We start from the raw sequence: 13,981 nt of genomic DNA on the forward strand, positions 1-13,981 counted from the left end.
TAAAGGAATGTAAGTTTGGTTGTCTTTTGCTTCTCAAGGACATCTGATCACAATCATAATGACTTTCATTATAAACCTTTCTGTTAGAATGTATTCTCTAAAGCTAATTGAGTAAAAATGTTTTAATAATTAAGCCTTTTCAATGAGGATTAGCAAAGTTAAGAAATCAGTCCCCAAAACAAGAACGTGAAAAAAAGTAGAAGCAGTCTACATTTTTAGAATGTCTATCGAGCAATCTTGTTCTGAAATCATTGGACTCATTCATGTACTTAAAGTTACTGTAATATTTTAAAGACATTTGACATAGATTCACTGCACTTGGGAACTGTATAAAATTACTGTAATTGTGATCATTGATTAAATATTTGTTCAATTCAGTGGGCTTTTGCTGAAACAGAGAAGATTCAGGTTTTATTTACACATGAGTAGATGACCTTTTTTACTAAAATAAAGACTATAACAAGGTTTTAAATTTTAATGTGGTTTTAAACAAGGCCATGCAGAAAATCATAGTATAAAAATACTAAAAGCCATAAGAAATAAATTTGGAAGTGAAACAATTTCAGTAACTGATCAAGCAACAATGATCTAGATCTTGATTTAAATTATACTTGAGAAATACTTCTGTATTTGTACATTAAACACATATCTAGGATTTTGTTGGCTCTTGGCCTTCCACATGGAAAAACAACTTCCAGTTTACGGTAGTCTGAAATACTTTGTGCAAAAGCAAATGGTTCTCCATGACATGGTCCTTATTTACCTCCGTGTATTCCAACAGAAGCCATCTGTGGGTGTCAAACAGGAGAATATGGTTTGCCAGTGCAAAATGGTGGCCAAGAATTCCTTATAAGTCAAGGCAGCTGGGAATTTGTAATTACTTATTGTCACAATACATCACTGGAATATCAAATCAAGTCAAACAGAGATCCCTTCGTGTAGTGAAATTAGGTCCAGAGTAAGTCATAGAAAGTTTATTTAAATCATGCTGTCCATCACAAAGATCACCTGCACACCTCCTTCTTTAAAGTTTCTCCATTCACACCTCTGTTGTCTCTGCTTTCTCAAAGGGGCCCTCACCCTCCCATGACATGCAGAAAAAGTAACACAAGCCTACATGCTTCTTGAAAACTTGTTGGTTAATGATTGGTGCACTCTTCTCCGTGGTATTTAGGAAACAATTGTGAATGTTTCTATAATATTTCTTAAACATCTAATTTTCTAACAGGTTCATATAGCTGCAGTGTTCTTGTGAACCTGCTTTTGGAATATGTATGTTTGGGAATAGTTTCACAACCCTTAGGGACTGTTATTTATGTGTATGGTCCCCTTTAAACTTAAATCCTTATTTTGTTGTTGTCTGTGCAACAGAACAGACTTTGGCATAAGAGGCTTGTTTTTCCCAAACCAATGCAAGCTTCCAGCCAATCACCTGATTTTTCTTTCCACAGTTAGGGTAAGAAAGTAAGCCTTTTAGAAATGACATACCATAGCCAAAAGCACAGCATGGTAAATCAGTCACAATTTCAAGTGTCTGTGAGTCAGTCTTGCCGTTGCCATTCATTCAGAAGCCTCATTGCTGGCAACTTTTCCAATTACTGTCTTTGTGGGAGCACCTGGCAGCAGAAAATGTCAACAAATGATGCAAGAACTCTAATCTGTATTGAATCGCTGTTTACTGTTTGGGGTCTATTGTGCTCTAGCATCCTAACATGTAAAACCATGTTAGGTATTACACTTTCCTCAAACTGCCTTCTGCTTTTATGACTGCTCTATGGCCTTTTTTGCCTTCTGAGAGCAGTAGGATTTTTAAGGCATGCTCTACTTTTTATTCTGTATTTTTTATTGCTATTGGTACAATTGTCTTCCAACATTTCTTAAATTACTGTGGTTGCTACAGCAACATTAGGCCTCCACAGGACATTGCTGCAGGAGGTGTCTGCTATTGGCAGAGACCCCTCACTGCTCAGCTCTCCTTAGTGCACTGAGTTTAAGGTAACTCTCAGCACCTTCCCTCCTCCACTGGGATGAATGCTTCAGCTATACTCTGTCCTTCCCAGCTGGCTTCAGAAGGCAGCTTCTGTCTTCTATTCTGGAATTTTCATATCGGAGTAGTAACATCTGCTATTATAGGAATTTTCCTGGTCCATTTGGTATCAAAGGCTCTGTATCTCAAAAGCTTTCTTTTCTGAGAAGTGGCCACCCATTTTAAACAACTGCACTAAAACATATTCTTCTCCTAAGGACATTTAAGGCAGTAGAGTCTTCCACCCTCTGTAGCACATTCTGTAGGGTAGGTAAAGATGCATCACAGCAGTTGTGAGGAGTTTAGGATAAAAGAAAAAAAAACAAACTCCACAGAGCTTTTATTTGTATATTAAATATTGTTCTAAGTAAAATCAGAAGTGGTAATATAAAATCCACAAAATAAAACTTCTGAACACTGGTCTAAATAGTCATTTCTTTATGCCATGTCATGCCTTAGAAGTATTCTCTCATATTTAATCTGGCTAAATTTATCTGTTTTGTTCTACGTAGAGCCATCATTATCAACCAAAATATCACTAAAATTATGTACTTGAAGACTGTCCAATAACTACAAAATTGACTTAGATTGAAATACAAGAATTACCATTTTTCTTTACTGCAACAGTAACCATATAATTGCAGGCTTACTGCCACAGAAATAGTTTGTATTCAGGTGCAGGTGGTTTCTAGGGAAATTGCAATACCATTTTTCTTCAAGTTCTTTGTTCCTGTGAGCAGGTATATTGAACAATCTGACCTACTTAAATTAAATTCAAATTATGATAAGAATATACAGATTCTTTCTCCTATTTGTCTAAGATGCTGAGACATAGAACTTATTTCTGATTAATTTGGTTGTATAAAAGAGTGACTTCCTGAATTGAAATTGCCATGATGTAAAACAGATGGGAGCCCAGAATCACATCTGCACTGATCAAGGATATTTTACTAAATAATATGCAAAGAATTTCAGAATAAATCTCCTGTTATCTTTAAAGTAACATAACACACAACTGCAGAATATTAGTATTGTTTGGCAGTATAACCACCTACTTATTCAAGTTGAGTTAATATGAAAGGATACCAAGCAGATGCTCAGCTTCTTCTCCAGCTGTCATACTTTGCTCAGGGGAATCTAGGAATGAATCCTTCTATTTCATGGGAATTCCCTAACAGTGTAAACTAGAATTTATCACATCAATTCTCCAGCCTCTTTGTGTAAATCTTCCCAAGTCTACTTGTAGGTTGAAACAATGATCATTCATTTTTTAGAGTGTGTGTATAAAAACAGACCTGCGATTTTTCTGCTTCATACAGATTTGTTGGTTCACTGACTTCATGTTAGTGGGAGAGTCTAACTTTTTTCCATCCCCACCTTTTGGGAAAAGCTTCTCTGAATCTACCTATAACTGCTCCTTCATAGCAATGTACACCTTTGGCAGAAAACCAGTAGGAAATTCCATGCAAGTTTCACTCCATATAACTCTGATATCCTTTCCCCAGCTCTGCCCATGGGAAACTCAGTCATCTATAACAGTCTTAGTGCAACGTAACCTATTAATCTGCAGGTGATCTGTTTTTTTCATTTGGACGAAGTTAGTTTAGTTAGATGGTAGTTTAGAAGTGGACTATCTGAAGTGTAGTTTAGCCCTGCAGTGATAATCTATGGGTTTTGTTCTTCTGGTTCTAAGAGTAAATATCTTGGCTAATTGCTTTTAACTTTGTAGATCTGAAAGTAATTCAGAGTTTCCCTCTCCAAGATATAAAAAAGACATGACCCCATGGTAACAGCTAAAACACATAGCCCTTTTAGGAAAAGAGTATTTGCACACGTGACTTCTAAAAATAAACACAATTTAAATCCAGACAAAATTACTGAGGATTTGTACTGCCTAGCTTTCAACTTCCCTACATCCAAACTGATCATGTAGAGTCACTTTAGAGAGACTTCAGAAGAGAAGACGCATTAGAGATGGTTCCTTGAATGCATTTAGACCCATAACTTAGAGATGGATGTTCCTGTTCCCCCCTCCTGACTCTGAAACTAGATGGGGTTTGAAGTATCTCCACAGGGACTGCTGAAGCAGTGATATCAATTTGATCAGGGCACAGCAAATGATATTCACAGGAAAATAGAAAGAGGATGTTTTATTAATGTGTGTGTGACAGGCTTCCATGCTGATATGTGTAAATAAGGCAATTCTGCTCAGACTTCCACAATAATGAATCATCACAGAACTTGTTTGTTGAGGTGGCAGACCACTTATTTGTCCCCACTTTAAAATTTCTCCATTGGAAAAAATGTCAACCATAAATAACAAAAAAAAAAGAAACATTTCCCATTATGACTGCATATATCCAGGAGAGCTAGAGGGTTTTGCTTTCTTTCTTGCAGCAGATGAGCATTTTTTGCCCATTAACAGTGGCTCAGAACAGCCCATTAGCAGTGCTCAGAAGAACTGCTGACAGCCATCAGGTAAAAATGCCAGGAAGGATCTCCTCTACTATTCAGCACTGTCACAGAAATGTCAGGCATTTTTCAAAGTAACATCAATATATTTGCAGCTTGGAATTCTTGATATTTAGCAAAAATAACTTTTGTGTATTAATGGAAATACCATTGATTTTGAAACCATGTTAAAAGATGTGTATAAATACTATGCTGCTAACAAATGCTTGCTTTGGTTGTGTTGGCTATATGTCAAGCAACCTTCTACTAGCAACATGTGTGCTCTTGCCCAGAATATTTCCAGCTGTGCTTAATGCCCCTGTCTCAAGGTGAGAGAACCAAAATCCTTCTGGAGTCACATCAGTGTTTTAAAACTGATTCCGTTTACATTCTCTATTCAGGTGTTATATGGTGAACTTTGGCTCACTTGTCAAGCCTGTCAATTCTCAGCTGAGTAAAGCCCCATTCTCCCAGCAGTCTTACTGATGAACTATTTAATACAGATGTTTCTCAAATAATGGAAAAGGAAACTTGTACAAACATCACAGTCTCAGCCAAATTTCATATGAAAATGAAATTCCAAGCCCAAATCCATAAAATATTATATTTCATAATTGATTCACCAAATTGGAGGCTCCAGGTAATCTTAGACTAAGTTTCAGGAATTGCCATTGCAAAATCTGCTTGTACTTATGAAGAAGCTGTGGAAGTCTCAAAAACTGCTTTCTATCCCTCCATTTCAGTTCAGCTCCACCTCCTGTCTCTTCTCTAAAAAGGCCATTTCCTCACTGTTCCATAGTTTGGGTTCTTTCTGTATCAGTTTAATCCTTTAATCATCATCAGGACATCACAAGCATTCTGTCCTTTACAAGGAAGAAAATAAACAAAACTTTACCACTGTGCAACACTAATGGGCTCAAGATGAAACACTCTTATCCATGTTTTGCTTAATTAGCAGAACATCTGATATTAGGAAAGGTAATAAGAAACTGCTTAAGCCCCACCTTCTCATTATAGGTTAAAAGTTTTCTATTAACTCCTATCTTTAGAGTAGATTTGAGCTCAAGGACGTTCTTCATGGAAAAGGAGTTGTAGAGAAACAAATGTGGTTCATTTTCACTGGGACAGTTCCTCTTGGAGACAATGGAAAAAGGTAGGGGAAATAAAATATACTGATTTTAAACTCCTGATGCCTTTCCTCCGAGATTAAAATAGAAGTGAATATGTGGTACCACTCTATACAGCCCTCATCCTATTTCTAGTGGTTTAATACCAGGCTATGTATCCAGATGGCATCTTTTAAAACACCTCAGTCCCTCCAGATTACTTATGCATTTTGCGTATGCAAGTTCATTAAAATACAGCACAAAATTCCTTTTTTTTCCCCCAGTGTGCTGCAATTTGATCTTTGAGCACTAATACTAGATGCATGTATGTATGCGTATATTATAATATGGGAACATGTGCATATTTGCATGTACATAAATATGCAAATAAAATAATACTGCCCACACCAAATAAATCCTTCATAACACCCTTGTACTTGAGTCCACCAAAGCTGTGAGATCTAAACAAGATGCTTCCAATGCATATTCTTCATACTCTTGATGGTGAAAAATTCTGATTGGAGCTGATGACTGTATCAGTGATATGAATGTTGCATCAAAATAAAATCTTCAGCTTGTATTCTCTTGGCTGTCAAGATGCACTAGGAGTGTCATTTTAAAAAAGTCTTGATTAATGGAAAAAAATCTTCAGAGTAAAAGTCTACTGATGACAAAGTTTTTCCCCATGGGTGCATGTAGGAAAGTTATAAAGATGAGATTCATACCACCTTTGGGGATGAGATACAGATGAAGTTATTATTTCTGTGTTGTTGAAAATCGTATATAAAATGATGATCATTAGATGTGGTGCTGGTGACACTCTAGCTTCATTCTCAAGGGAAATACCATGAAGACAAAAAGAATTTAAAAAATCTGAGTCTTACATAGGAGCTCATTAGAATGAGATTTTCATGTTGCATTTACAAAGTTGTTTGACTTTAGTAAAAATAAATAAATAAAGAAAGAAAGAAGAAAAAGAAAAATAAAGCAAAGAAATTTACTTCCAGAGACTAAATCAGTGTAACTGTGACTTCAAAAAACATGATGTAGCTCTGTACAAAGATATATTTTTATCTTCAACAATAATTAAAAGAGAATAATTCTAATATCAAGATGAAATACTAACCTTCTGAACGTAGGCAATGTTTATGATGCAGTAATCATTAAGTGTGTATTGGTTTATGTGAATGAGGACACTTGCATCTTCCTAGGCAGGAGGCAGTAATTTCTGTGACTAATGAAATAGCCTATGATTCAATCTAATTGAGTGTATTTCTCTTAGATACATTGCAACTGGAAGTTCTATCACTTTTCTGAGTTTCCCAGCATGTTGGTTTAGAAAGTGATTACAAGGAATTCTGCTTAGCTGCAGCATGGACTTTATGAAAGTTTTTGGTTGTGTTACCCAAATTTCCCTAGATTCTTGAAAAATTTAAATTGAATTTCATTTTATGTTAAACTTTATCTTTTACTTTGCTGTCAATTAGGTGTGCATTGTACAGAAGAGAGACACCAAGAAAATGTACGCTATGAAATACATGAATAAACAGAAATGTATTGAGAGAGACGAAGTTCGGAATGTTTTCCGGGAGCTACAGATAATGCAAGGCCTAGAACATCCCTTCCTAGTCAACCTGTGGTAAGAAACCCTTTAAAATTCTGTCAAGGATTTCTTCCTTTCTCCTTACTGCTGAATTTGTTCGGAATGGAAAACTGGAAAATATTTTTAAAAATGGTGACTTTTTTTTAATGTATTTTTGTTTTGAGGAGATTTTTATTTCTCACGAATGTTTTAAAAATGCTCTTTAATACTTAAACATGTTCTCATTTTCATTTCTGGTGTAGCTTCTCTTCAGATTGTTATATCAGTGAACATGCACTGTTCTGTCCATCTTCACTGTTTCTTTCTGACAGTACTTGGATTAGACAACTGTTGTAAGTTTGCAAAATATCAAAACTTCAAAAAAAAACCAAAACATTTTGAATCAGTTCAAAGACAAATTTGAGATTCAACCACTCTTAAAAAAATGGTGAACTACTGACATGGACCAATGGGGAAGAACCTTTTTATCACCTGGAATTTCTAATATCTTCTCTGTGATAGCCAATGAATGGCTCATTCAGAGACAAGAAAGTGTGAGAAAATGTTGGTCAAGTAATGACTAGCTTCAGCTACACCACTAACTTAAAATATTTGATGGCTTTTATGTAGTGATATTCATAATGCGATTCAGATTTTACCTTCCTTATCTAAAAATGACCTATGTAATAGTAAAATAAGGATACATAAATCATCATTATGTGATTTTTTTTTCAGTTAGTGAACAGCTTGATTGTCTGGAGATGGTCATAGCGTAAACAGACCTTCTGTTTTGAGTGTTTTTTTCTGTTTTACTGGAGGTCAATGTCTACCCTACATTATTTTGCTTCTCTTTTACTGCAGTTTTCTCCTGCATATATGGGAAATTTCATGTTGTCATCCTAACACCTTCCATGAACTAAAAGCTAAATTATTTTATGGCTTGAGTGAGCACAGCTTTGGTGTAATTGCACCCACTTAAAGCAGCAGAGTATTTGATCCCAAAATTCATTTAGAAAGAGTCTATTCATATACATATGCCTCAAGTGCTCTTCTCTTGACATGGATGATAATACTTGAGCTAACCTAATGACCCGTTAGAAGCTTAAAGGAAAATTGCACACATTACAACAGTAATACAGATCTTTTGTTGTGTATTCTCTAAGGTTCCAGCAACGTTTCCTCCACGGATTTCATCACCAAAAACATGATATCTCTGATCTTAAGAACATGTGGTATTTTCAGTTATGCATTGTATAGCGTCTTTTGAACCCAGGCAAACTTTTTTTCTTTAACAAGAAAAGACAAATATTTCCACTGTGTAACTAGACATTGTGCAGAAACAATCATAGGCTAATGTGACTGACAAGATACTTCAGTAAATATAACAATGTTATAAATAAATATCAAACATTTATTATATTTTATATATTTAATATAAACATTTATATGTTTAATATATATTGCATATATTAAAAAGTATGCTAGACTCTAATTACCCAGTTATAGTCAGCTAAGGAATATTCATTCTTGTCTTCCTCTTTTAAGCCAAATATTAACCTTGGAATAGATATTACCTTTAAAAGTGATGGGTGTGATTATGATTTTTTTGCAAATAATTAATTTCTTCTTATATTTCTAGAACACTGTCAGAAGATTTTGAGACTCAAATGTTATAGTACATGTATGCTTGAGAAAAGTAGAAAATGAAAGACAACTGTAATACACTAGAATTAGAAAAATGCTTCAGGCGAGAAGAGCACTATTCAGGATTCACCAGTGCATGTGGAACAATATTCCACATTTAATGTCTCCAGTAATGCTTAAAGCTGACCAGTCTACCTAGGATGCTAATCTGGGAGGATGACATGAGTTTTCTTTGAAGGTGTCAGGCCAGACTATCAGATTATGTAATCACTGACAGAACATCTGTCAGAGATGGGGCCTAAAATTTATCACCTGCATGACAGTATGTGGTCCAGCTCAGCAGCCAAAGTTCCTGCCTCCCTGTCTCCAATGTTCTTTATCAAGCTTGATCATGATATGAGAGAAGATAATATGCAATAACTTGAAGGCTCATATCCAGATTTAAAAGCAGTGACTGCATTCAAGGATAGTCATGTCAAGCCATGCAATTCACCTGTGCAATCTTACAGCCTCAGTTCTGTAGCATACACAGCTCTGAATAGCCAGAAAAGTCTGTGTAGATATTCTTTGATTTTTCTTACAGCTAAAATGTGGTTTTGTAAAGGTACATCTAAGCAAGAAGGGGAAAGAGCATCTGGGAACACTCCCAGGCATCGCCTGGTGCAGCTGGAACATTTGGGCGCACCCAAGTGGCTCCCAGAATAGCTCCAGAGTCACAGCATCCCCGGGATCACCCTGGTGTGGCTAGCAGAGGTACAAACAGTTCCCTGCCATGTAGTCTTGGTGCTCAGAAATACACTTCAGTATGTTTAGTCTGCTGATATAATCAGAGAATAGCTAAGCTGCAGGGCATCCTGTCCTAGTGACTTCTCTACATTCTTCCTAAAAAAAGGGGCAACTACATGATCAAATGCTGGATATATGCAATATTACTGAGACTAAGGGGCTAAGACATGCACAACTAGAGCTGTAGAAAATTAACCAAAACCAATTTCATTGGCAATACTTAGCATTTTCAGCATTTTCAGAATGTTTAAATCAAACATCGAATATTCTAATTTCCAGTAATTCCAACTCCTGACTCCAAAGAAAGGTGTCAAACTATGTTTCACCTTGGGATATCACGCCAAAGAGATGTCTTGAATCCAAGCCTTCCCCAGATAACTTGTTCCATAAGATGTATCTATAATTAGCCTTACACAATCATAAACGTGTTTAAAATACCTTCTGACATATTTCTGGAATGTCTAAGCTTGTAGATGCAGTTACATATTCCCAATCTTCAAATGCTCAGTATTCACCCAAATTTCAAGATATTCAGCATCTTGTTGTCAAATTGTGGCTTCTTTTGTGCAGCTACAACTGAGGCAAAACACAAGAATCACAAGGGACTTATGAATATTGATCTCATCTATTTTATCAACACTGAGCCACATGAAGCTACTAAATATATTAAAAATATTGCCTTTAGTTATTGAATTTACTTTTTATTTATTTATTTATTTATTAGAATGAAAAGTGGAACACTGTATGGACAAATGGAATATTCCTTAAATATGTTTTGCATTCCCTTCAATATCTCTCAGAATAACAGGATTTTCATTGATTGTTTGTGAAGCTTGTTTAATGTCTTTTCACTTGCAGTCTAGATGCAATAATAATTTGCATCAAATATGGTTGTGTTGTAGTTATAACATATATTAGATGATTATCGGGAATCTATATGATTTCCTCTTAGGAAACAATTCCTGGCACACTAATGGAAGAAAACAGTTGAAGCTTCATTTCTTCTGTAATAACTGCAGTTACATTTGTGGGGTTTTTTTTCTAAGTTAGCTTTTTTCCCCTGATCACTTTATTGGTTGCATTGCAAATGTACAAAGGGGACTGTAGCAGGAGCTACTAATTCTTGTCTAATAAAGTGTAATATGAATATAAAAAGAGACAGTTATTTCATGGTATGAGCATGAACAGGCCTACATCTTGCATAAATGTTGGGTTCCCTTTGACTATACCATTTTTGACTAATTTGTCTTTCAAGATTCTATCACACTCACTAAGGGTCAGTGTTTTCATATCAGTTTTCAGGAATCCCACATAAGATGCAATTTTAGTGAATAAAACTGAGAAATCCATCAGCCTACTAAACTTAAGTGGCATCTCCCTACTTTCATAGGGTATCTAACTTTGGTTTCTAACATATTCAGAAGTAGCTATTCTGAGAAGTACCAATCTGCCACCTAAAGCCCCATTGTAAGCTCTATTTAAGTCAACAATTACACTGTTCATCTAATTAATAAATGACTAACACTTCTATAGTAAGTCAGAAATTCAGTTGGCAGATTCCCATCAAGATGAGTAGTGGTGCACAACTTTTCCAAACTGGTGGCGTATGGTTGTTTTACATTAGATTTTCATTGGATAAAAGCCAAAATCAGTATTATGAACTGCAGTAAAGTTCACACAAAATACTTTGTGTGTTTCAGGTTAAAACATCTTGTAGTCTATGGAAAACAAAGAATTTGACTACCCAGGCGGAGAACAAAATATAGCCCATGCGTCCTCCTTTCCAGATGAGCTGTCTACTCATCAACTAAAAAAAAGTGTTGGCAATGCCAACATCTTTTTGGATATAAGTCTATCTTATTCACTCATTGCAATCACAGTGAAAAGTAATTACCTAGCTGGACCATGCTATATAATATTATCCCTTCTCCTTGACTCAGCCCTCTATAAATTCTCACTTAAATGAAGCAACACTTAAGCCTGGATCTGGTCTGCTATACTTTTGTCTAGAAATGATGATACAAAAAAAAACAAACAACAACACATGGAATTTATTATCACAGTGCTTGTATTTTTAAAAATCATCATTTTCTGTAAGAATCATCAGCTTTCTTTCTTTTTTTCTTTTTTCTTTTTTTCTTTTTGGTTCTAGGATGACTTATAATAAAATCTTATTTCTTTTAATTCAAAAAATCAAATCCCAAATCCATATTGAGAAACATATTTGGAGGAAATTCCACTGTTGATAGTTTTTCTTGAGTTTGTAGACCTGCCCCTAACAAGGATTGCTGATTTTCTAATAGTAATATCTAGCCCTTGTAGAAATATATACTAAAATTAATGTAGCATTAAATCTCCCAACAGTTCCTTGTATCAAAGGGAATACTAACCAAGAACATATCTTTCTCTGAGGAACTGCATCATCAAAGAGAAAAGTTGACAACCAGGAGACAAATATGAAGACAAACAAGTCCTTTAGTTATATATTATAAATGTACAAAGAGGTAATGAGATATGTGATCTGTTAAATCCTTCTGTGAAGAAATAAAAGAGGAAAGAAGGTAAACTTTTTCTAGTGGGCAACTCTGTTAGCATCCATCTGTAATCCCAACATATAAAAGAATACAGAGCAGCTAATAGAAAACATGAGTAGCATCTTGTGATTTCAAAAGTTCTGTATTAAAAAGCTTTTTGAGGCTCATGCATCTTCTCTGAGCTTTATTAAATTTAACTTCACCATCTGAACTTAAAAGTCATATTATTTGAAGTATGAACTGTCTTTTATAACATCTGACATGGGAAAGAATCATTCTTTGGCAAATGCCCATAATAGCTTGGAGGATAACTGTTTCTCAGGAAAGGCTTGGGAGTGATTTATAACCTTCATTTTAGAAATGAAGCTGAATAAATGCTGAAAGATATGTGAGACTTGTAGCTAGTTTTATCACTGCTAGAGGCATTTCTGGTAATAGACATTTCCTCTTAAAATGGAGAGCAGACCTGTTTTTTATCAGACTCTTTGTGTTTCATAGGTGTTTGAAGCATAGATGAATGTGCTGTAGGAATGTCAGCTCCTCACACAGTCCCAACTAGGAGCTACAAAATACTCCTCTAGGATCCAGGATTTTATCCTCTGTTTATCTTTCCCAAATACCTGAATGTCCCTGGATCAAAATAAGTAACATTCCTGAAACAATCCATAATTTAAATATCTTTCTAACACCATGCATTAGGAGTGAGTCAAGATCCAAGCCATTCCTATCTATCTACCAATGTGGTTAGATTTGTCATTATTTTCAAATGAAAGTGAGTAGATACCCTGGCTGCTCTGAAAATAATACAACTTACCACAAAAGACAAAATTTTTTCGCAAAATAAAACAGGTACTAAAACATTTTTTTATGATGATGTCGATAAGAAAAACATATTTTGTGGACCATTCTTCAAAACTTTTCCGGAGCACTGAAGTGATGTTATTTTAATAGCATTTCTTAGAGAACTTTTTAAACTGTCATAACATTTTCAAAAGCAGCAGAGGGAAACGAATGAAGATTTACTTTTGTCAGCTTACACACCACTTTCCTTGTATAGCCAGAACAAAATGTTTGATATATTTAATTACCCATGAAGAAGCATTAGTAAATTCTCAGAATGGCTTTGTTTTGATATATTTTTATTTCTACTCATGAATCTCTGGAAAGTGCATACATCTTGTAAGACAGAGTTACAGGAATTCATTACTCTACCTGCTAAACTAGGTTTCAAGTATTGTGAAACTAGAAAAAGAACATGTACCATAGCAGAAACATTTGGAGATATCTAAATTCATGTGCTGGATGGATTGTTTAACACACAGGCATACAAAAACTTAACTGAAAATTATCTCTTCCCTGTAAAAATTCCATCTCTAGAGTAGGCTGGGAGAAACAGCACTCTGGACTACATCATGAAGGAGCTCTGCTCCTTAGAACAGCATCAGAACTATACTGAAACCTACAAAATCAAGGAAGAAAGAACAGCTGGCCAAACACTTCACTGCTGGGTGGGGCTGGATATAACCAATGCCTCAGGTACCTAATAGAGACCTGAAGTACCAGCTGGAGTTGGCTCAGTTCAGTCCTTGGTGAGTTTGCTCAATGTCTGAAGTATTGTGGTTGTCTTCTGATGTAGAAGATACAATTTGGAAGGAAAATATTCTATTAGGTATGGGAAATTTCTCTTCTGAGCTCTGATGCGACCAACTTCCTGAGCATCAAGAGTTTCCTTATCAAGGGCTGTAAGTAAAAAGCCATAACCCAAGAAAAAAAGGAAGAAAGTTGGGGCTTGTGGTGACTCCTTTTAGGGCATAATTCTTTGCTGGTTGTGTTGAGTTAGCCTGACAGCCTT

The 13,981-nt window shown here is 35.5% G+C and overlaps 1 protein-coding gene across 1 annotated transcript in view; it reads left to right on the forward strand.

The window, feature by feature from the left end:
- The window catches only part of STK32B (serine/threonine kinase 32B), a 145,407-nt gene that overhangs the window by 26,943 nt on the left and 104,483 nt on the right, over nucleotides 1–13,981 (forward strand). The window contains exon 3 of the mRNA XM_085223486.1: nucleotides 7,071–7,222. Within this exon, the coding sequence (XP_085079612.1) occupies nucleotides 7,071–7,222 (152 nt within the window). The remainder of the gene's footprint in view (nucleotides 1–7,070; nucleotides 7,223–13,981) is intronic.

This window comes from Meleagris gallopavo, chromosome 4 (genome assembly GCF_905368555.1).
Source record: "Meleagris gallopavo chromosome 4, MGAL_WU_HG_1.1, whole genome shotgun sequence".
Taxonomy (NCBI): domain Eukaryota; kingdom Metazoa; phylum Chordata; class Aves; order Galliformes; family Phasianidae; genus Meleagris; species Meleagris gallopavo.